Source organism: Durio zibethinus, chromosome 26 (genome assembly GCF_047325235.1).
Source record: "Durio zibethinus cultivar Kanyao isolate XHJ-2024 chromosome 26, ASM4732523v1, whole genome shotgun sequence".
NCBI lineage: Eukaryota > Viridiplantae > Streptophyta > Magnoliopsida > Malvales > Malvaceae > Durio > Durio zibethinus.
In genome coordinates this window covers 18,593,650-18,618,482 of record NC_143187.1, presented here as the reverse complement: position 1 = coordinate 18,618,482, position 24,833 = coordinate 18,593,650, and the positions used below count along the sequence as shown (strand labels likewise).

At 31.5% G+C, this 24,833-nt stretch overlaps 3 protein-coding genes and 1 pseudogene across 6 annotated transcripts; 1 reads left to right on the top strand and 3 right to left on the bottom strand.

Annotated features, from left to right (window-relative positions):
- Positions 1-38: 38 nt before the first annotated feature.
- On the top strand, positions 39-854 carry LOC111275387 (uncharacterized; annotated as a pseudogene).
- Positions 855-1,095: 241 nt separating this feature from the next.
- Positions 1,096-10,227, bottom strand: LOC111275386 (lysine-specific demethylase JMJ18-like). Of its 2 annotated transcripts, none has more exons than XM_022860748.2 (11): positions 9,666-10,227; positions 8,443-8,514; positions 7,894-7,971; positions 7,270-7,776; positions 6,950-7,174; positions 5,643-5,804; positions 4,476-4,844; positions 3,236-4,337; positions 3,033-3,136; positions 2,572-2,769; positions 1,096-1,737 (listed from the first exon to the last, which is right to left on the bottom strand). In XM_022860748.2, the coding sequence occupies exons 1-11, from the start codon at positions 9,705-9,707 to the stop codon at positions 1,396-1,398; spliced, it is 3,201 nt and encodes a 1,066-aa protein (XP_022716483.2). In that variant the 5' UTR covers positions 9,708-10,227; the 3' UTR covers positions 1,096-1,395. The 2 variants fall into 2 exon arrangements, with proteins under 2 accessions (XP_022716483.2, XP_089611880.1); XM_089755754.1 differs by having other exon boundaries at positions 7,875-7,971; positions 9,666-9,942.
- Positions 10,228-12,417: 2,190 nt separating this feature from the next.
- LOC111274100 (CASP-like protein 1B2) lies at positions 12,418-14,601 on the bottom strand. Its single transcript, XM_022858752.2, has 3 exons — positions 13,893-14,601; positions 13,682-13,805; positions 12,418-12,871 (listed from the first exon to the last, which is right to left on the bottom strand). The coding sequence occupies exons 1-3, from the start codon at positions 14,120-14,122 to the stop codon at positions 12,629-12,631; spliced, it is 597 nt and encodes a 198-aa protein (XP_022714487.1). The 5' UTR covers positions 14,123-14,601; the 3' UTR covers positions 12,418-12,628.
- Positions 14,602-14,925: 324 nt separating this feature from the next.
- Positions 14,926-22,978, bottom strand: LSD1 (LSD1 zinc finger family protein). Of its 3 annotated transcripts, none has more exons than XM_089754920.1 (8): positions 22,709-22,978; positions 22,553-22,624; positions 21,741-21,854; positions 17,777-17,887; positions 16,786-16,946; positions 15,762-15,842; positions 15,565-15,618; positions 14,926-15,205 (listed from the first exon to the last, which is right to left on the bottom strand). In XM_089754920.1, exons 3-8 carry the CDS (start codon positions 21,850-21,852, stop codon positions 15,164-15,166), a joined length of 561 nt encoding a protein of 186 aa, XP_089611046.1. In that variant the 5' UTR covers positions 21,853-21,854; positions 22,553-22,624; positions 22,709-22,978; the 3' UTR covers positions 14,926-15,163. The 3 variants fall into 3 exon arrangements, with proteins under 3 accessions (XP_089611046.1, XP_089611048.1, XP_089611047.1); XM_089754922.1 differs by having other exon boundaries at positions 16,786-16,898; positions 22,709-22,963; XM_089754921.1 differs by lacking the exon at positions 22,709-22,978 and having other exon boundaries at positions 22,426-22,566.
- Positions 22,979-24,833: the final 1,855 nt, after the last annotated feature.

Below are 24,833 nucleotides of genomic sequence, written 5' to 3'. Positions count from 1 at the left end.
TTAAATTTTTTTATAATAAAATTAATTAATTTGTTATCTCTAAACTACTATAGTGCCACACAGACATTGGCGGGAAGAGTTTGTTAGCAGTGAAGGAGTTAGTTAATCGACTGATGTTCTCCTAAAACCCAATGCCAAACTCTATTTTTTCTCATCAGTCATGACTAAATACTCTCTCATCTTCCTCCTTCTCATTCCCATTTCCTCTATTGCTGCCAAGCATCACCTGCCTCTTCCGCCAATACCACCACCACCATCTCCGCTGCATCAACTTAAAAACATAATCGACGCTCTCATTGGAGCTGGGGACTTCAACAGCTGGACAAACATGCTTTCCAACTCTGACCTCCTCATCCTTCCACTTTCACCTACCCTTTCTGTCCCTTCCGATCATGCTCTCTTCCCATTTCCAGACCCACCCCCAACTTCCTCCACCATCGCCACCGCCGCCTTTGACCCTTTATTCGTGCCTTACCACATTGTCCCACAATGCCTCACTTTCTCACAACTCAACCCTTTTCAAGCCTTTTTCTCGCTTACCAACTTTACTTCCTTTCAAATACATCCTCATAACCAACACTTGCCTCTCCGACTTCACTCTCGACGCTTCTCAGCTTTCCTACCATGATCTTTACCTCACATCCGCCATTGCTGTCCACGGCGTTGCCGCTCCTCAACTACACTGTGGACCTTGGTGATGTTGGTTTGGGCCATCAAGATTCATAGGAATCCTCTTGGCCTCCGAGTTTTGATCACTGTTAGATATCAAACAACTCTTAGCTTCAGATCTTATCATTCTTTTGGGTTTGGGTCTCTTTTTGGGGTGCTGCCAGCTGGGAATTGAGATGATATGGTTTTTGTGACCTGTGAATGAATAATAATCAACATTGCAGAATAACAAGCAAAATTTCAGTGAGTACAAGGAAAAAACAACACGACATTCAATCTGTTTATTGTCACTGTCACAGTCACGCATCGACTCCAGCTCTTCAATCCTGTGCAATGTTTCTCTTATCAATCTTCTCCATGATCAATCATCATATCACATATGATAATAGTCAAAAATAATAATAATAACTGATGAGCTAAATACGATTTACAACTAAAAAAACATTTATTTCAGTAAAGTTAGCAAAATTTTGCAAGGTACAAAGAGGCCTTGTCTATGATAAGTTAGTGGCAATAACAATGGGGGACATTGCCAATGGCAATGGTTGCGCCTGACTTAGGCATATGGAACCTGTTTCTCCCTCTTATGGATTTGTTTAAAGAATCAGCCTGAAAGTCCAAAAATCAAGCTAAAAAACTAGTCCCAATAAGAATCAACTACCGGAACTGGTCAATTCCTTTTTCACCCTTATTTTCTAAAGGTTGCTCATGTCCACCATGTTCAATTTATCTACATGTTTTACGGATCTCCTCTGTCAATATTTCATATGCCACTCTCCATTCAGCACTTTGTGCATCGCTGCAGAGAATCCTTTGCATTATTTTCAACTCTTCAGGGCTTGCCTTCTCGAACAGTCTTCTTAGAATTACCTGTACCTCTTCAACTGAACTGTAACTTGGATCCTCCTGGTTGTGCTTTGTCAAATCAACACCAAAAACTTTTGCATTTGCTTCCCCTACAGAGCAACTCAATCTAAATGCAGATTTTTTAACTTCATTGTTATCGCTAGTAGTCTTGTGATTCCAGTACTCCAAACACTGATGATTTGGATCAAGAGCTTCAATAGCCTGCAGGAGAGCAATTTATTAAGAAATATATAACTGAATTCAGATATCAGGACTAAAATTGACAAGAAAAACAGTGACACATAAAGTTATGTGTCATTATGCTTGTTTATTTAGACAAATTGATGCTTGCATGAATGTATGCTCTATGCAAAATTTCCCCACCATCTGTCCCTGGTCTTTCCTGTGTTTGAATGATTGCTTGTTTTATTTATTTATTTTTTGAGAGAGAAAGCCATAATACTCTCCTAGTGCTACTTGATCAAGTTTGTTGTGCGTATAATTATAGCTACATTAAATTCTAGGGTTCAGAAGGAATTTTGCATCACTGGCCAAAATAATATAGCTACCAGTTGACATCAAGTAATAACAGTTTAATGAAATCAAAAGGCTTTGATAAATTGTTGTGAATTAAAAATAATGTGGAAGTGGTGTGGTAGAATACATGTTTACTAAGGATTAATAAATGACATTTCCGTTCATCACATCATCATATTTGCTAAGCCATATTCCAGTATCATGATAAGAACCATCAGGATCATATTTTTAGCTAAGACATTTTAGTCTGATATGCACAATAGGATATCAGGTCGTTTGCTTAACTGACAAAATTGAAACATTTCAATAAGTTGAACTGTGGTAGAAACTTTGTCAGTAGCTTAGAACAGAAATAGGGCAGCTATCTTGCAACCAATGCATTATCAATTGCAGACTGCTGCCGCAAGATAGATTCCATTTCAGATGTATTACGCAGAAAGCATCTGAAAACTTGTTCAATTGATTTTATGAAAACTACCAGCCAAACTAATCAGATTAACCTTACAAAGGCATCTATACCTGAATTATGGGTGGTGAAAGAAATCCAAACTTTTCAAGTCCATTGATGCTCTGCAGAGACTGCAAAGGAAGCAGCCCCCTTTCCCCTAGGTTGCTCCTCCTCAGAATTTCTTGATTTAATTGCTGCAACACCATTTCCCAGCATTTCTCCACTGACACATTTGAGAATGTTACAGTGGGGCAGCCTTCTAAAGTAACCTGAAATATACAATAACAGATGTAAGGTTCTACATGCACGCTAACTCAGTGAGAAATCTTCATTGACTAATCTTGGTGTCTTGTAAACTTTTGTGTCAACTATTACTCTGCTCTCTCTCTCTCGGGTTTTATTTTTTTTCTTTTGTCCATTTGCCTTTCCTTTTTTGTTTTTTCCTTTTTGGCTTCTGTCCCCCTTGATTGATTACTGGAGTTTTACAACTAAATCTTTATCCCCAAAGTAGACAAACAAGAGGTAATCTCACCTTAAATAGAGGTCCAAGGAGCCCAGCATCTAAGACTTCTGATATGTAGCTAGAAATCTCTGCTGGGTTGAGCACACTAAAGTACTTCACACGGCTTTTAAATCCTGTAAAAGTCAAGCATGAATGCAAAATCCTTCTACCGGCAAAGAAAGAGACTGTGAATTAAATAGTAAAAACTTGAATCAAATTCCATTATCATGTACCTTTTGGGAAGATGGCCTGCCTGCTGCACCATAGTTTTCCAAACATGACCGATCCAAAATTTAAAGGTTCAACAGAAGAATTTAACAATGGATCAGCTTGGTCTGCAATAGATGCATCTATATCTGAGCTGTTGATAGTTTCTATATTCAACAAAGTATTAGACTGTCCTGAATGGATATATGGAAACTGAAGTTCAGCACCAAACAATTTCTTGTCATCAAAGCCATCAGAATCCTGATGAACCCTTGAAATTGAAAGGTGATCCTTGTTGGGAGATTCTTGAGAAACTGAGGAGCTAGAATCACTTCTTAGTCTCTTTAGAAAAGGTTCTCTTACTTCATCAAAGCCACAAATTTTCTCTCGCTTAAAAAAGGGTAAAAACGCCCTAACATCAGTGACACTGTTGTTGTTAGGGTTATCAGAAGCATACAGTGACTTGCTTGCAGGATAATTGGATATAATATCAAGATTCAAGTCAATGTAGGCATCCTGCTCCAAGTTCACTCTGTTTTCCATGACAAGAACTCCAACATTTAAGGCATTGTTATGACTATCTAGGGTGACATGAGAAGCTTTTAATTCAGTCCCATGCTGGCACTCTGATGGCAATACTTCTGAAGAAACATGACCACATGAACAAGATGAAGTATTAATATCCACCTTTTCTTCCATTCTCGGCGAACAATACAAACTTTCCCTTAGTTGAGAAGGCTCAGTTTTTAATAGCTCATTGTCCAGAACTAACTTAGACCCATGAGCATCACAATTATTAACAGAAACCAATCCAAGATCTTTGGATTCCCAAACTTTAACAGCATCTAATCCTCCCTCCAGGGCTTTGATTAGCATTTGCAATTCATCAATGGTGTAGCGAAGGAGGACAAATCTGCCTTCATCTTGGCATGAGCAGAAATTCTTTACATGTTTCAGACATGCAAATCGTTCAGGAGAGCATTTGCAGCTGCAGGCAGAAAGATGCAAGTCATAGAAACAAAAGAAACATTCCCTCTCACGTTCCAAATCAAAGTCCTTTTCCATCTTTTGTAAGGGTAAATGAGGAGGAAGGCAATTTACTCTTTCCTCCTCCATCTGCACTCTCATCTGTTAACAGCGATAATTTTACATATATTAGTACAAATAAGGGCATAAGTTAGTTTTTCACTTATCATGCGAATATGTATTTAAATAAGTTAAAATATAAGATTTCTTTCTTTTATCAGAGAGAGAGAGAAAGTCTACCCTAACAGCCTTTGTAAGCATTCCGTCCTTCCCACAGACATGTTTCCATCTCAAATTTCCTGGAGTTTCTCTTCCAAGAATGAATAACTCCCTGAGAGCTTGGATGGCTTGCCGAGCTGATCCTAAAAGCAGCTTGTCATGGGACAGTGATGTCTTCCGATGTTGCTCACTATAGAGCTCCACTGCATGTTGACCATGTTCTAGCCAATCAACAGGAGCAACATTCACTGCCTCTGCACAGTTGAAGCCACAATTGAATCCAGAGTGATATGCCCTTGGAAAGGTAAGAACAAACTCCCCAGAATGTTGTACAGCTCGATAGACTGGTACACCCTCAGCTTTTAGAACTGAAGGAGATAGTTGAGTAACCTGCCCAAAGATGAACCATAAACATCATGCATGTTATACGATGATGAAACATAAAAAAATAGATGTAAGATGAGGGAATGACAAGGAACAGACGCAAAATCTAGGAAAAAAATAAATGAAACGAAAGAAAAAAAGAGTTGAAGATATTAAAATATAGTTTCACAAGTATTTGTTCAGAAATTTCAAGTAGAGATGATTTAATGGGGTTCTGTTCAGTACATGCTTTGGTTAAACAAACTGGATGATGACTATCTATGAATATCAGCAGGTACCAATGCAACCTGACCTTCTGGAATTACATACAAAGGTACAATTTAACAATCTCATTAGGGAAACTAACAGTTTTGGCTATGAATAAGAATAACAATCATACAAAACATAAACTGCCTGCTGATAAAGCAACCTAGATGCCCTTCTTTTTATCCCAATCCTCTTTCTTAGATACCTTGATGCCTTGCAGCCCAGGTGTCCAATACTTCTACATCTATGACCTATTGAGATTGGTAGACACCAGAGTGCATGTTCAGGTGTCCAACACTATTAAAACTTTACCATTATTCATTTAGTAAAATGTACAAATGTCTACTGATGCAGGATGAAAAGAAGCTGTTTGAGGAATTGGAATTTTGATTTAAGAATACCTGTTCTATATCATCTACCCAATAAGAAAACAAACATGGCTCCAAGAAGCATTGAAAAAGTGCATTAAATATGCCAAAGAAAGGGTGACAATGTATTTTGCAGTCCAACAAAATCTTTAAAAAAAAAGAAAAGAAGTAAAACAAATATATTTCTCACCAATTCATGAAGTAAGTCTGGTTGTTCTTCAAACAAATCAGGCAGATGCTTTCTCATTGCAGCCTCCAAAGAGGTAGCATGGTTTCCAGGCACTCCATACCATATCTTTGGATCACCCCAGTGCATATAGTTTAGTGAATACAGATGGTGGTCCTCAACATGCTGCTTGAACCATAATACAGTAAAAATGAGAAAAGGAAAGAAAAAATTTGGCATGAATCACCATCACCATTCAACTTATCAAACATAAGTAGCCACTTTTTACTCTTCTCCTACCATTTCTTTTTACATATACAATAATTCTTCAATAAAACCTATCATTTGCATGTTTATAACAACAGAATAATATTCCAAATTTCAGACCTGAAACACAAAGAGTTATGAAAAGCAAGAAAGCCTAGATGAACCTTCTTAAAATAGAAAGAAATCTTCTAAGAATACTTATTCAAAACTTTACAAACATTCCTCCCAGATTTAGTCCCTAATCCTGAGAGGATTAGACAACACTAAGCCACTAAGACAGGAGTTCTATTAACTGTCAAATAAAAGATACAATTGGAATCCTCATTGCAAGTGTGTATGTATTACTATTCTCATTCAAACAGTAAAAACAAGTCCTATAAATACTTCTATCTTCAAAATTACTAATAATATAGAAATTGAAAGACATCTAACACTTACTGAAAGAATAAATATTTAAAATAGCTAACTATAACTTGCACAGGTTAATACAGGAGGTTATGATATTAGATTTTTAATAAAATGATAAAATTATTCTTGTATTTACCTTCAAAAGGTATAGAATAGATAAGAGCATCAAGTCAAGGCTAGGATCTTCATCTAACACGCTTTTCCTATAGGTGAACTGAGATCAATATATTTAAAATAATGCAGGCAATTTTATCATTTTATTTAAAATTTGACATCATAGCTCTTTTTGGTGCAACGAGTAAATTTTATGTTAGCTCAGATGGGAAGGGTAGAAAGCATAATTCATGTTGAATATTTCATAAAATTCACAAGGTAGTAAGCATGTTTCCAGTATATTATTGCATTGCAAAAGGTGTAAAAATTTAATGCTCTTTGCACTTCAGCAACCATAGACCATCCTACAACCATAGGGCACCATACTGCCAGACAAATTCAAACCTAGCAGAATGTATGAGAACCATTTTGTACATTTTCTAAAAAGAAGTGTGGGACATTGCTGTATACCTATATCATTTATCATTGAAAAACAAAAATATCCTAAGTAATTTTAATCAAGTGATCTAAGATGAACTCTAAGAGCAGTTTTTATGTCTTACCCAACAAAATGATGAGAAGCACATCCCCACATAGAGCCATGGAACTAGAACTCCAGATATATCACATCCTTCAAAAGATAACACTGAACCTTGTAGGCGCGGGAAATTATTTAGGTTCCAACCTGACATTGCATATTTATCTGCATCATTTCCAGTTAACATAGATGATGCCTTAGGAAACCCACTGCCAAATTTTCCTGTTTCTAAGTCAGCACCATAATATACCTGCAATAAGAAAGCAAACTCCAGCATAAGTAGACAGAGACTTCCATGAATGAAATCTATAAATAGAGGAGCAAGTAGATGACCAAGATCCATACCTCAACCTCATCTGTTGGCTGCTCAACTATCCTCCAGTACTCACCTTCAATATCCTCCCAAGACGGTTCCCATTTCCTATATTCAACAACACCAGGCTTTAAATCCTCATCACAGTCCCTTCGAAAGTACATTTCCTTAAATTCATCTGCAAGTCTCTGAAATTCTTCAAGAGTGAAGTCTGGTCCTGAATTGAAGCCAAACTTCTCATCGATCTCAGAAGCAACAATAGATTCTGAACTAGAATTGGCACGTCTTCTAGCAGCTCCCATTCTTGAATGCCTCCTCCGTTTCCGTTTCCGGCTTCTACTTTTCTTTCTCATTGGCTCCCTATTTTGAAGTAAGTCAACTTGTTGAATTCGTGTTAAAAATTTAGCATGTTCCCATATATCTTTCTCTTTAAGAGGACAAGGTGGAGTCCAAGAAGGTGGCGGAACGATCCGACATATTCCAAATGATTCAGCTTCTGCACGAATAGTTTCTATGTAGGCAAGTGTGTCTTTAAACTCCTAATAAATGGAACATCACGAATTCTAAGTAGTGTTATCAGAAAGAAATATTGAGAAAACAATAAAAGAAAAAGAAAAAGTTGACATCAGATCTTTACCCTTAAAAGAGAAGATTACCTCAACAGTTGGATAAAACACTGGAGCATCATCAATGGTAGGCCTGCATGCTTCATCTGGATCCCATCTTGCTGACACCTAAACATGCCAACAATGATCTCATTCATAAAGCAACAGAATTTAGGAGGATAAAGCTAGATGATTTTCAGATGGTTACACATTAAACAATGTAGCCCAGTGTAGAACACTGTAAATAAGATAAATATGTTTCTGGTTTCAAAATGAGTCTTAAAACTTCTGCCAGAACATTTATAACTGCTTATTTCAGGTATCATGAGAAAAATTTCCCCCACTAGCTTTTGAATTACACATAGGGACACCTAAAATTTCAAATCAATGCTATCAAAATCCATGCAGAAAACCTAGACTCTCCTGGGATTCAAAATGCCTGCTTTGAGACATTACCTCTTAACCCAAGGAAAAAAAAAAAAAAACAGAAAAGTCATTTATGGCCAAGCTAATACAAGGAGTACAACGTATACGTCTGCACAAAGAGTTATTTGTAGCCCATCAATCACATTGAGTCTACTCAAAACTGCATTAACTTACCATTCGATTTTGAGGACTGCCTGAGGACTCAATATTATTATCTTTTTTCTTGGAAAGTTGTGATGAATAATCCTGCAAATCATCTTTTGTTAGAAATTCATATATTTTATGCTTGTTAGCCTGAACCAGGCATTCTGATATTAAGCACATAAATAATGATATATTGCACTGCAATTGACATAAGATGACCCATTTCAACAATATATCTATATCTATATCTATATCTATATCTATATATATATATATATATATATATTCAAATTCAAATGAATACAAATATACATACAAATATACATGCATTTATCTGAAATCAGGGAAGATATACATATTAACATGAACAAGCACAGTCTTAGTATAAGTCCCTCAGTCTATACAAAAACCATACAGCATCAACCAATACATAGAAGATAAAGAAAAATGGATAATGACACAGTTTTACCCCTCTTTAATTCTCATACTCAGCACTAGGTACTGAAAATATGTTGATCACAGACAGTTGCGAAAAGTTGCTTTCAAACAAGTTAAGAAGGATTCTGACAAAAGTTCCCTAAAGAGTTTCCTGATATGGACATAGTATCCTATCCACCATCTGTTCTCTAACATTTTGATCTTTGGCCTTTCCTTGTACTATAGGAAGTAGTAGCCATTGTCGCTAGCAACTTGTGATTTATTCCTGTGCTCATTCATGAATAGGTTTTTCTGAATAACTTATACTACTGTCTCTTATACTCTGTACACTCCAAAGGATTAGAAACCCGAATCCATTATATATCAATCACAACAATAGTAGACACAAATCCAGGCAGACATAATTCCATCTAACAAAGAAATTAATAAGAATCAAAACAGAGACGATAGTTAATTGACAACGTAAAATCTCAAGAGTGATGCTTTCCTAGGGTTCTGGAATATGAACAGATTTTGTTATATCAATTCCCTCCGTTTGCAGCATAAACAAAAAGAAAAAACCTTAACCAACATTGATCATAATGACATAATTGGATGATCAAATATCAAAACTTTCTAAACCAAGAACACCATAATGCCTATAAACATTCAAAAAATTACCTCAACAATATCAGGAAAAAGCAAAAATATATATAGAGAAAGAAACAATCAGATACAATTGGCATGCTGAAGATGCATATTGTGGTAAACAGATCTGCACATTTGTAAAACAAGGAATCCAATATATGGAGAAAGAAACAGAGAGAAAATCTAACCTGTTTCATATGAGAATCTGCTGCTATTTTCAACTGTTCCATTCAATTGGAAAGCAAAAAATTATGAAAATTAAATAAGTAATTAAAAAAACTGTTCTAAAATTATTCTACCCTAGCAATTCGAAGAAAGAGTTGGTGGTTTTTTAGGTTATTTAAATATGAAACATATATAGCATTAATTGCTTTTCCCCAATTCCACCACAACTCTGAAAACAATTCCAGAAACAAGGGTTTCTTTTGGTTTTCAAAATATTCAGAGAAAAATAATTTCTCTGTTGGTTTCCCTTTCTAACACAATTTCCTTTAAATTTCCAGAATCAATTAGAATATTAAGTAAAAAAATCTCTTTTATATTTGACTTAGTAAACCGTTTTAAAGAGGTTATGGGAAAAGAAAATAAAGGAAGATAATTTATTTTAAATATTATAACACATAAAAAGGGTTCGTTACCATAAAAAAGCGAGACAAATTAATAAATTATTAAGAAATATTGAGAGAGAGAGAGAGAGAGAGAGAGAGAAGGGTAAAAAGTAGAATAAAAACCGCGTAAAGCAAAACGCACACAGTATTAACGGAAACCGGTGAACAACTAAACTAACCAGCCAACCAACAATTAGTCTTTAAGAAAAAAAAAATTAAAAATTATCATATTGATTTGGATTAAATTTTTTTATTTAATTCGAATTAAATTTAAAACTTAAATATATATTTAATTAAAAATAAAATAAAATAATATATTTTTATTACTTTTTATATTTTTTAAATTTTTATAAAATAAAATAATAATTTTATATTAACATTTTATATTAAAATAATATATAATAAATTAATAAATAAAATTAAATCAATTATAAAATTCAATTCAAATAGATTCATATTAAAAATCAAATCAAATTTTAAAATTTTATAATATTATATAACATTAAAAAAAATAAATCAAACTAAACCTGATTAAATCCAACTAACAAGTATCCTGCCGTCTCGTACACTTCATTGTTACATTACTTTATTGTTATCTGCAAACAAATGCTATTTTTTATAATATTATTACTATTATTATTATCTTTTAAAAATAGTCTTTTCACCTATACCTTCTGCTTATTACTTTTTTTTTTTTACCGATGTGATAAAATTTTAGTATTTAGACAAAATTAAAGTGAAATTATGAAATTTAACGTAATTAATTTATGTAATTATTTTTTTAAAAGTATATTAATAATTTTAATATTTATAATTTTTTTCATATTTTCAATCTATGATCATATTTTATGTAAAATCGTGAAATCCGTGGACTTAATTATAAATGTGCCAAAGTTAATGTAATGAAATGGCAAATTTTTTTCCTGAACTATATTGATTGAAAGATATGTACGGATAACTTTTTTTTTTTTTGGTAAAAATCTTTTATATAAGTGCTTTTCAAAATAAATTATCAAACATATTGAAAAAAATTATCATTGAAATTTTAATGCTTTCGGTCATCTTATTTAAGAAAAATTCTATAATTTTATTACATTAATTAGCCTTATTTTCTTCCATTTTTTAACAATATCATCTTTGCTTTTTAACGTATATTATGGCTGTAAAATACTTATTAAATCATAAATCTATTTTAAGAAAATCATAATAAAAATCTATTTAATATTTTATTTTTACCCTATAAATTCATTACTTAATCTTTTTAGAACAAAGAATTTAGTGCTTACATTTTCAACATTTAAATTTCTTTTAGATTATCAAATAAATTCTAATTTTAAATTTTGAATGTCTTCTATATATATTGAAAAAAAATTGAATTTCTGATTTACTAGTTTCAAAAGGCAAATGAATAATTATTTTACACAAAAATGTAATTACTATAATCAGTTTTGTCTATTAGTTGTTTTACCTTCCTTGAATCACATATAATTATTGTGGCAATTACAAAAATGGTTCTTGTCAATGCATGAGTAGATGTTGAAAATGAACCACTAAATTACTGTCACGACACAAATATAATTTTAATAAAAATATTATCTCTTATTATGATTGTATTTATATATAAATTTTGTTAACAAGTGCTTTAGGTAGTTTTGTATTAAATTCAGTAATTGATAGTTAATATCATAGTTTCAATGCATTGGCATTCAAACTAATGTATTTTTATTAATAATTTAATACCCCAAAATCAAATTAAAAATATCAAGTCAAACTTATAAATAAAATAACTTATTCATGAACAGATTTAGTTATAGTTAAAAGTATAAATGATACATTAATATTTTTAAATTATTCAGGTTCGATTCGAATAAAATTCGAATTTAATTTGATCATTGTCAAGTCGAACTCGAACAGCTCAACTTATTAAATAAATCGAGTTTGAACATCCTAATATTTGATTCAAATAATTTTCAAATCTAATTGAGTTTTCAAATTTTAATATATTTTTATTATTTTAATTAAAAATTATCATTTTTTGTTATATATATATTTCAATTCAAATTTAAGTTTAAATATATAATTAAGTTTGAAATTAAATATAAAAATCGAACTGAATTTTTATCTCGAGTTGAATTTAAAAATTAAAATTCGATTGAATTTGAATTAAATTTCAAATAACAAATTTTGAATCCATATCAAACTTGAACAGTTTATTATATCAACTCGATTTGACATAATTACATCTTTAATTATAATAGTGTAAAATGATAAATTATTAAAATATATGTTATATTTTGGCGATTAAGTGAGAAAAAAATGTTAGTGATCAAAACATTAACAATAGTTATAAACATCGGTTAATGATATTTTTCAAAGCTAAATAAGGAAACAGAAATTTTTGAAAAATTAAATAACAAAAAAAGAAAAAGCAACTCGGCTCAACAAGGACAATTAAAGCTAAATACTTGGACATACAGTTGAAAGAAAAAAGAAGGCACAGTAGTAATAGGAAGGAAGATATTGCAAAAGGCTGAGAATTAGGGTTAGTTAGGAAGAACAGAGTGAGACTTATGAGAATTGAGAAGTTTAATAATGGACATGACAGAAATGAGAAGCATGAGAGCAAGAGCAATGAATGAAGCAATGAGAGCTCCACCGCCCTGGTCACAAAATTTCCCAAATTTATCACAAATCTTGTCCCATCTCGCATGGGAATTACCATTCTTCCCCAGCTCCGCCATGAATGCCGCCGCAGTGGCTCCACCAGATACCAATGCCACGTTTACCTGCCATGCCCATCACACAAATTAGTTAAAGCTTCGTTTACAATATTCCTTTTTACTTATTTTTTTTTCTTTCATATAAATTATATAAAAATTTAAAAAGTTTTTAAATAAAAATTCAATATTTATTTAAAATTTTCATATTTTATTACAACCAATTGAGCTTTAAATTTTGTATTTTCAATGAATTGAATCTTTAAACATTTATTTTTATCCAATTAAACTCTTATACATTTATTTTCACTTAATTAAATCTTTGATGGAACAGAAACAATTAATTATTTTTTTCTTCTAACAAAGGTTCAATTGATAAAAATAGATATTTGAGAATTTAATTTATTGCAAAAAAAAAAAACTTAAATGATTATTAAATTTTAATTAAAATATTTTTTTTATCCTTTTGCCGATTATATATCTTTTTGTATTTTATTTTTCGAAGACCAAGAACTTTTATTTATACTTTCTCTGTCTCGTTATGCTTGTCCATTGTATCTTTTTTTTTTTTTTAGAATAGCTCATCTTTGACTAATACTTTTAATAAAATCATGAAATTAAATATTTTTTTAAAAAAAGATAAGCAAACATATATTATTAAGATAACCCAATTTAAGATCATCAAAAGTTCAGTTTAAGATTAAATGTACATTATTGTAGCATTTTACATGCAAAGCCTTTGTATGTGAATGTTTTTATTGTTTCTTACCTATTTACTGATTTATAATGAGATCATTGTAGGATTAAAAAAAAACAAAAATCATCAAGTGGTCAAAAGTAATAAAGCAAAAGTAATAGTATTTGTTAACATATACGTACCATGTCTAAAATAGCAATCATGGCAAAGCGTAAATCCTTGTAATCCAACTTGCTTCCCAACAAATCCACCATTATCATCACCAAGTTATGGATGCTGGCCACTCCATTTGCTATAACAAAAAACCTGTACATATATGCATATAAGCCATGGAAATGGAAAAAGAAAAACACAGTATATATATAGAACGAAAACGATAAACAGGTCGCTTACACAAATGCAGGGGTGTGGTGAAACTTGGCTGTGAGAGTAACATTGACAGGGGTAGTTCCAATGGTGGCAACCACAAAAGTTTTGGTTTGTTTGTTGAGTAGCATCACAAGAGTTGCAGCAGCTGTGGCAAGAAAGGCCACAAGTCTCAGCCCCAGCAAGGTCCAACTACTGTTTGGCTTGGATGAAATGTAGCCAGTGAACATGGGTTTCTCTCCACTTTGAAGAGCCATATGGGAATGGGATACAAGAGAAGAGATGATAAAGAGCTAGAGGTTGTTGAAGTTGATTGCCAGGTTCAGTCATAATTTATAAAGGAAAAGTAGTGCGATGTTGAGTCCAACAATTAAGCAAATTTAGGTCAGACGAATTCCTTGGCTGGTCTAACCATCCGCTTAACCATTTTAAACAATTTAGGTGTTGGTGGTTCTGAAAATTTTGAACCTTCCTTATGTGGCAAGATAAATGGTTTGTTGAAGAGACGTTGGCTATTGGATCAATATAATTGGTAATTATGATGTATAATTATGCATTTTATTAATTAAAGGTTTGAATGGAATTTGAATTTAGATAAAATTTTTGAACTCTGGCTCGATTTGATTGATAAGAATATTTTATTTTTTAATAATTATTAAATTATTTGAAAGTATTAGATGTTAAATAACTGACCCACAAAAGTAATTTAATCCTACCAATCTATATTATAGTAATAAAAATGGAATATAAAATATGAAAGATGTTTTTTTACCGACCTAAAAAATAAAACGACCTATAAAGGGAAAAGAAAAAAAAAACAAGAAAATAGTTATTACCTTTGTAAATATTTATAACTTAAAATAATTGTTTTAAATTTTATTAAACACAAAGTTTATTGATTTATATTTTTAAAAATAAAATATTGGTACCTCTGGTAAATGGGAGATGTCCTAGTTATATATTTCAAAAAAAAAAAAAAAAGATTTACTAGCTATAATTAATTAAAATTAAAAAAAAATATATATATATATATAAAATTAAAACTAAACCTGACATAATATAAGAACAAACATAAATGCATTATTTTACTGTCGGAATTCCATCTCTCTCATGCACAAAATGTACATAACACATTTTCACTGCCTCATCATGGACATGGACATGGACACACAGTTCCTTGAATAAATGTTACTGGTTTCCATTTTCAACACAATATACACAACCAATTTCCTGGCAACCATGGCAATGTTTCTTATCAGATAAAAGAGCAATCAAACCCAAAATTCTCATTGCATCATTCATTTTTTGTCGGTCGTTATGCCAACCACGACATTGCTCACCTGCAATATCATAATTTTATCAGCACCCTTTTTTCCACTTTTACATGTAAAAGCTCAGGAAAATGAAAAACGCATATAATCAAGACTCGAAAAGATTGTATAAAACTGTTACTCCATATCAGCATATGTTTCTTCCATTCAAATTATGCCACATAATCATGTTATTAGGAAAAAGTTAACATTTTTTACGAATCACATGAAATAATTAAATAGTGATCATATATTGTGATAGATTTACGCATGTGATTTGTAATAAATGGTTAACTTTTTTCGTTAATGCAATTACGTGATGCGATTTGAATGAAAAAGACATATACTGATGTAGAGTAACTGTTTCATGCAGTTAAAACTATATTTACCAATTTGCCACTCTCATCAACAGACATGGGGTTCTCAACGACAACTGTTTGGCTCTGAGAATACAGCATTGAATTGAAAAGGTTAGATTCAATAAACAATTAATAACTCGGTGGCCAAAAAAAAAAAACAGTTGATAACTCAAAACCATCTACATTTTCTCATAATAAAAAAACAATAACAAACTTCAAGAACTTACTGTTGAAGTAGATGGCATAGTCCCTGCGGCAGACATCCCATTAGGTCTGTTTAAAGGATGTGGAACCCTAACATTGCCCATCTGAAAGATAGATGAGAAATACAGAGCGAGGAATAGGTAAATCTCCAAATAGGGTTTCTCTAGACAGAAATCCATACACTGTATCTCACACATTGGAGCTCAAAAAATATTTATTGCACGGATAGAAGCAGAGAATAAGCATTTATCCTTCTGGTTAAATATTTTTAATTCACTCCAGAGGGAAAACATAGCAAAGACAGCTTTCTGAGAGTAGATAAGGGGCATTTGATATCATGGAAATACGAATATGTTTAAAATCTTGCTTGTAAAAATTTTGCATATTTGAGAAGTAAATGGCCATTAATAGGATGGCAATGAAAGGCACCCACAAAAATTGCCCTATCCATTCCTGAATCAGCCTAAGAGATTCAACACCCTTACTTGCCCAAAGCTTCAGGAAAGGGACCTGATCCTATTTCCACTAAAACTAGTCCTGGCCTGAATCTACCAATTTCTACTTAGTTGAGATGGACAGTAAGACCAAGTTTGAGAAGTACTGCCCTGAAGTTGGATTCTTTGAGAGAGAGAAAGAAAAGGCATAGACAGATGAAACAAAAAATGATTATGTCTTGTACCTCAGTACAGCAAAGAGCTTGCAGCAACCGCACAGAAACCCAAAAATGGAGACATTCAGAAATAGACCAAACAAATACAGAAATATTGCTAAAAAATTTAAAGATTTTGACAAAACCAAAACTTGTATCATATGAATTTGTAAATCAGGGAAAAAAAAAAAAGCCACAAGATGCAAAGAGAAAGAACTATTACTATCAAGCAGATTATGAATTAATATAACCCTCTTTTAGCCTCTTGTAAAATATATGTAAATCTCTAATTCTCTGCAAATTCTTATATAATATATATATATATATATATATATATATATTCAAATGTTAATGATAGATGCACTAAGGAAAAGTTGTATCACTTCAATCATACTTACACCAACATTAGTAACATATTGACAGACAGCACATTTGACTGATGGAGCTCCATATGGATACATTAATGTGGTACGGCAGTGCCCGCAATTGATGTGAGCAATCTGGTTGGATGCTTTTTCACGATCATGAGATCCAAGAAAGAAAAAATTCAGTAAACAAACTGGTGACATGTAATTGAAAGTGAGAGAATGAAAAAATGAAGCAACAAATAGAATAAACTACTAATAGTGCTACGAGGCAACCTGGAAATGCAAGGGGGTTAAAAAGTTGAAAGAGGAACCAAAGAAGAAAATACTGTATGGTTCGTACTTACTCCCAAATTTCATATAAGAGTATATAACTTCAGGAAAAAAAAAAACACCTAGTATTTTCATCAACAAAGGAGAACTGGTTGAGCAAATACTTAAAACTTCAAGACTTAATTAGTTACTGAAATTGCTTAAATTGCTGCAAACAAAGTTCTGATTGACAACCACAAACACACAGACTGAAAGTGCATGCTCCAACTTGAAAAATGAAGATCCACAGTCACAAAAAACTGCAAGTGCATGCTAGAAAATGAAAAACAAGTGTTCTTAATTTGATCAGAACAGCCATTATCCACATGGCAGACAAAGTTTAGAAAGAATACTAATATCTTTAACGACTCAAAGTAGCTCAGACTGCTACTAACAGAAGATGAAAATGAAGAATACATTGGTAACAAAAGGCATCCACGAGGAAGGCATTGTGATGCTTGAAAACAAAATACAATCAGCAAACAGAACCACACTATCTTTTATTTTATTTTATTTTATTTTGAGAAAAATGAACCACACTCCTTAAACTTGTTTACAGTTTACAGTTAAGAAACAAATATTCAATCCACAAGCAATAAATATTCCTCAAAGCCCAAAAATGATTTTCCATTCTTCTTTAATTACAAAATTCTGCATTCCAAACATCATAACCACAAATTTACATCACATGCACAAAATAATTATATTATACCTGGTGCAAGGTTAATGGTGTGACAGCAAGAGCATCTTACACTTGTAGCTCCACGTGTATACATTAGCAATGTTCTACAACCTCCACATATGAGTTGAGCCATTTCCATCCCTGCAGGGTTAATTTGCAAATTTGGGTTATCAAGCCATAAGATTCTTATCATATGCTTAACATATTTACATATCTAAATAAGAGGAATGCTACTTGGCACCCTACATTAATGTTTCCTTCTCCTTAAATTAAGTCTCTTGTTTCCATGGAACATTTTTTATAACAACACCACCACTATTAGCATTACTAAATAGTTTCAAAGCACAAGTCAACAATGCTTGTCTTACTTCTCTCAAAAAAACACTACAAGAAAGCTCATTCTATTGAGTGATCACCTAATGTTTCTTCAAATCCAATGTTGATGGTTTTATTAAAGGGCAACCAGGATCAGCCGGAATCAGTGGAGCTCTTAGAGATGATAAGGGTATTATCAAAGGTTTATTCTCTAAGTCTAGGGGAGTTACGATTCCAACACTGCTGAATTCTTAGCTATTGCAGAGGATTGATCGCTTTTCTCCAATTCTCAATGGGCTAGCACGGTTTCTTTGATGGTGGAAAGTTACTCCTCAAATGCATTATCTTGGGGAAGGAATGGTGATAGAGTACCTTGGCAACTCAAGCCTGCTTAGAACACCATTAAGGTCAATGAAAATTAAATTTGTGCAATTCTCCAAAATCCCCAGGGAGGTTAATTCCTTGGCTGACATCTTAGCAAAATAGGGCCTGATCTCAAAATTTTGTAGCTAGGTGTTGATAGTTTATTGCTTGATGCTATGTTGATGGTTTCAGGAGAATGCTTTAAATGTTTGGCTGGATGATTGTGGTGGGAGGAAGCTCGATGTTGTTATTTGTACTATAATTCGGCGTTAAACTTGTGGGTTGAACTTGTGGTGTCAACTTCAGGCTTTAATTTGCATTTCTTATGCTCATTTCAGTTGGCTGGTTTGCTTTGCTCTACAGGTGTTTGTCAAAATGTTTCTTAATATTCTTTGATGTTTCAGCACCTGTTTTTCACTTCTTTGTATTGTTGGGTGCTCATTTTGGGAATTTGTTCATTTAGGTGTTTTGGTTGACTTTGAAATGATGGATTTTGGATCCTATAATAAAATTCTCTTTAATCTCTCAAAAAAATGAAAACGAAAAAAGAAACTTAATCTAAATATACAGTAGCGGCATAGCAATCAGATGTCTATTAAAAGAATAAAAAAAAATAGTACCTAGAGTACTAGCACTCTAATTGGCAGGTTATCACCCCCTGCAATTAATGAAAGCCATCACTATTCTTGTCAAGGAGTTCTCATAACCAAACCTTTAGATATTATGGTCCAAAATTCAGTTTCACATTGATGTTCAAGTATCAGAAAAAGGAAAGTTAATGTTGCCAAGATGTGTAAAGATTGTAGGTAACAACCTTGATAGAGGCAGGCTACAATCAAGCCAATTTGAATGGTAGATTTAAGCAGCTGGCCAAGATGGGGTCATACTTCCAACAGTTCCAATGGAGCATGGTTTAGGGACCATAAAAATTGTTTGAGATTTGTTTGAAGTTCTCATATATATGAACTCAGATGATATCCAGCTTATACATAATCAAGTTCAAGTTAAGAAGTAACCATAAAAGCAAGAAACTACAATAAAACAACCTGTGTCTTTAAAACATATTCAACAATCAGCAAAGAATAAAACATCAAAATCTCTAAACAAATAGCAGTAAGTTCTCAATAGCAAATTGTCATGAGTTTGATTTCACTATGTTTTATTATCAAGTTTAATTGAGCTTAGTTGAGCCAACAATTCACTTCAAAAGGTAACAAGTCAGATTACTCAATTATACCAAGCTGAGGTATATTGCACGTTAGCTTGTTGTTTAATATGGTATTGAGATTTGAAATTTCTAATGAGTTAGCAACTTGGGCAGCCAATGCAATCACAGATATTAAATGTTTTGCAAAGGAAAAACTTATGCATCTTTTGGTAATTGCTTTGCTTTTGCAACTTCCATTCTTCTATTTGCTTTTGGCTTAGCTTTCTAAAAAGTTGTTGTAAAGCAAAAGCAACAGGTTAAAAGCCAAATCATAATTGATCAAAATTTTAAAAAGACTAAAATGTAACACCATTTGAACATTTCTAGTCTATATAAATCTATAATCATGCATTTTGTTATCTAAAAAATTACATAGTATTTATTTCTTCAAGATATGTTTTTTCCTTTCTCTGGTTCAAAAAAAAAAAAAAAAGAAAAGCAAAAGTAATAGCTAAACGATACCTTAACAATTTAAGATCTTGATTAAATGTGTGCATCCTAACACATTAAGTGATAAGAGATATACAAGAAGTCCTGGAAAATCAAGGCAGGAATTGTACAATAGTTCATGAACAAAGGAAAAATCAGGAATTGTAGGACTCTGAAATTTTATAGGCTGTGGGAGAGTGAACAAGAGTATTGAGGCATTCTCAGTTTCCAAACATACAGATTGATGACAATACCAAACATATGTCAACTAACAAGATGGGCAAAATGATCTCAAGCAGCACAAAAGTAAAGATGATGCTTGTGGTTTACTACATTAATAAATAGCATTCAAGCAAACTTGTAACATATCTGCCATGTGTAGATAACGACAGACTAAATCCAACATAAGGACAAAAAAACCAGCTCAATCAGTTGTACCACTCAATTCAATGCTCATTTCAGCATTTAGGCTCACATTTTTTAATAAAACCAATGATCAATATTTAGGCAAGCCAGGAAATGATACTGCAGCAAAACCAAATCAAGAAAGACTAAGGCAGATAAATCTAGGGGAAAAGGTCTGCTCCTTTTGCTCTCTCTTTGGAGCATTAATGGGATTGAAATACTAGGATTTTCTTGCAGTGCCCATGATTCATGCTATTGAGGCTCTAGAACTGAATCATCAATGCATGGAGTACCAGGATCAGAAGACTTCTGAGAATAATATTGAGGTTAAGAAGTATGCTTTGTGATTGAGTTACTCTCAACATTGGGATGATTTGATAATCCATGGTCAGGATAAGTTTTCTTTTATTATTATTATTTATTCTAGTTATTCTAGTAAAATAAATGTAAATAAAAAGAAAGAGGAAGAAAAGAAAGAATCGAAATGATATTTGTATTCTATATCATAGGAACGGAAATAGTACTTCTTCTTGCTTCTGATTGTTGATTCAATCCAATAACAAGATTCTTTTGTTACAACAAGTCAAATTGCAGACTCATAGAAAAAATGATTTATTTGAGTTGAAAATGAAAAAATGAGCCCAGGCCGGTCCGTGGAAACAGGAAACAAAAAAGTCCTTTTGAGCCTAATCAAAGCGATATTCTTTCTTCTTTTTTTTTTATTTGAGATATCTCTTTAGAGTCCTTGTTTTATTTATATATAGAATATAAATGATATAGCATATAATAGAAATGAAATGGAATTACTGACAAAAGTTGTTTATATGCCTATTCGATATAATAAAATAATAAATCTGTATAACAAAATCAAGAATCTACATATCTATAGGATAATAATACCCTATATAAATAAATAAAAATCTATATAAAAAAGGAAAGAAGAGCAAGTACAGGTAGTTTGTGGGGGGGCAGTTCAAGAAGGCAAAGCTTAATGCATAGGAATCCATTAGGTCAAAGATTAAACAGTAAAAAGGATGACACTAGGCCCAGGTATACTTTCTTATAAGAAGTAGTTTATGATGCCCCTAATAGATCATAGATAAGGCCACTAAGAACATATGAAAAATTTACCAATTGTATGAAGTAGATATCTTTAAAGCTTCAACTAACAATAATCATGTTGATGATACTGAAAACTAGCAACCGTTCATAACTACAGAAAACTAATGGATGGTCTTATATTTGCAATTAATAATAATGAGAAAAGTAGTGTACCAGGAGGAGGGACTTGTGTAATTGTATTGCATAATGCACAGCAAACATTTGTAGACCCTCTAGGATAAAGAAGAATGCTCCTACACCCACTACAGACAAGCTGGCTCTGCATATCTGCAATCATTGAAAAGAACCATGTAAAGATAATTTTCCAAAACCTCATTATAACATTAATATCTATTTACAATCAGTAATACTGGTTTTGATATTCAATACAAAGCAGATGTTAGTAAAATGTAAAATGTCCTCCATTAACCCAATTCAGTCAATCTCTAAGAAACAACAGGTCCTCTAGAGGTCAATATCCATCGTAACATTCAAACTTATCAAAATTACAAGTGAAAAAGAATCTAATAGTAATAAAAATCTGACTGAAAGAAGGTGCAAGATTCAGTCAAAGTACAAATTAGATAAACTGAAATCATTTGCTTTAACATTAAAAATTAAACAACCGAAATTAAGAATCCGAAATTCCAAATTTGAGAAAGAAAAATCATTAAAACGGAATAGTACAACCTGGTGCAAAGTCTTTTCTTTAACCACTTTTTCCCTTAAAACAATGTTTTCTTTTTTTTTTTATTTTGTCCTTCTGATAAGATATTTAGCAACAACCCATCACAATTAACAGGTCCTCTTTTCTAAAATCCCTTTATTTTCAATCAAATCCCTAGATAAGAAAACTTACACACGGATAGACGATCATCCCCTAATTGTTATTTGAAATCAACTTCACAAAGAGGACATGAATCTTCTTATCACATAAGAATACAATTCACGAACATAGATATAGAAGAAAGATTCAATATAAGTACCCGATTTCCCCTCCTTCAACAAGGTACCGATTCCAACTCTTTGAGGATCAATCGAATTGAGACTTCAAGTTCCTATCAAACAAATTTCAAACAAAATTAACCGTAATTAAGAGGAAATTTTTTTTAAAAAAATAACAAAAAGGAAATTAATTTTACCTTGAAGAAGGCGGAGAATTTGAGTGTAAGAAAAAAAACAATGTTATTAAAAGGAAAATTATATGCTGCGATTTTACAAATACGATGAGATCTGCGTAAATCACGAATCCTTTGATTACGTGGACTTTGGGTCAAAACAGAAAACCGAGTTTTTTTTTTTCTTTTTATAAATAAATATGGTTGTTTTTTTTATATATATATATATAAATAAAGTTTACGGGTGTTTGGATAGCTGAGAGGAGATTTCGTTGAAATTTGGCTTCTGAGAAAAAATGTCGTTAGCATTTGGCCGATTAGGAAACTAATTTCTCAGAATCATTCAAAATCAAACCCCCTGTGCATGACGCAAACTTCTTTTTTGTTTTATACAATTTTACATTGTTACCCTCTTTTAATTAAAATATTTAAAAAATTCTCGAATTTTTCTATTTTTTAAAATAAACTATATTTTTTTATTTTTTATTTATATTTAAATAAGTTTTAGTTTTAAATGATAGATTAATTTATGTTAATAGTTTATTTTGATATAAATTAAAAATTAAAAATTTATTTAGATTTAATAAAAATAAGATTTTATTTAAATAAAATGATAAATTTTAAGGTTTTGTGGTTATTTTAACCCTATTTTTTTTAATTGTTGACAAAGTCTTTTTGTTTGTTTTATTCTCAAAATTAACCTCAAAACATTTTTAGGTTCCAACCGTACGGAAAAGCAAAAGTCTTTGTATATCTGAGTATTTGATTAGATTGTTGTTGGGGAGGATTTTTAGAATGGTTAAAGTCCGCAACGACGGCTGACATGGATCCTTGCTGTAAATGAGATGAAATTGATATTAAAACTTAAGGGTGTGAATGAGTTGATTATGATTAAATAACTATATATTTGTGATTTATTTATTTATTTTTAAACTTATTTATATTTAATTTTTGATAAAAAATTATTTGTTACATTTATTATCGATTCGTTCCAAAAATAAAATATTTATATTTTATTCGTTTAAATTAAATTAATTTATTCATAAATATTAAATGAATATTTATGAATATATAAAAGTAAATATATTTATAAATAATAAATAAATTATAATTTAATAAATTTAAACATATATATAATTATAAATTTAAAAATAAATAAACTCTAAACAAATAAATTTTAAATAACTTTATTCGTAAACATAAATTAAATAAATTTTTATTTAAATTCAATTTATTTAATAAATAAATATTAAATTATTATTTAAAACTATATATTAAATTTAATAAATAAATATAAATAAACAAAAATCAAATATATCCACTAAAGTATTTATAAATGAGAGTTGCCAAAACTGTTAGATTTATGCCCGTTGGGCTGGCCCTTGCTGGTTTCTAAGCTAGCAGACAACTAGTCTCGGCTTTAATGTGATGAAATAAACCCAATAAAAGATGGGCATGCCTGGTAATGGCTTGGATTCAGGTTAAGCTACAGATGGCAGCGAAGACTAAAACGAAATCGTGGTTCATTTATGGTTAAGGCTCTATTTGACCTTAATTACGATAAAATTAAAAATAATAATTGCTATTATTATAATTAAAATTAAAAAATTTTAATAAAAAATTTATATTGAATAAATTTTGTTAAAATTCGTATTTAAATTTAATTAATAGTACGGTCAATTTAATCACATAAAAATATAATGAAATCTAAACGAAAACTAAATAATTAAATTTCTCAACATAAAATGCTTGTTGGACTACAAAACATTTAGAAGAGAAAAACATGGCCCTGTGTAGCTGTAAATTGGTTTATTGAAGTGTATAATGTCAATACATATAAGTTCAATAATTTTTTTTTATCTGATATGAAATTGAAATATTTTATCTATTTTTTTAAAGCGTTTGATGTAACATTTTCATCAAAGCTGTTATTCTGCTTATTCTTTTTTGAAGAGCTTTGACTTAGGAAAACTCTAATCTTATACTTTACTTTGATACCTTATTAAATAATTGATTGATTTATCTTATCTATCCTTATTAGAATATCTGGCTTAGACTTAGATAGTTAAGAGTTAGATCGGACATCATTTATTACGTGATCATTATTTATTTTTATATTATTGATTTATCGAAATGTGTAATGTCGATA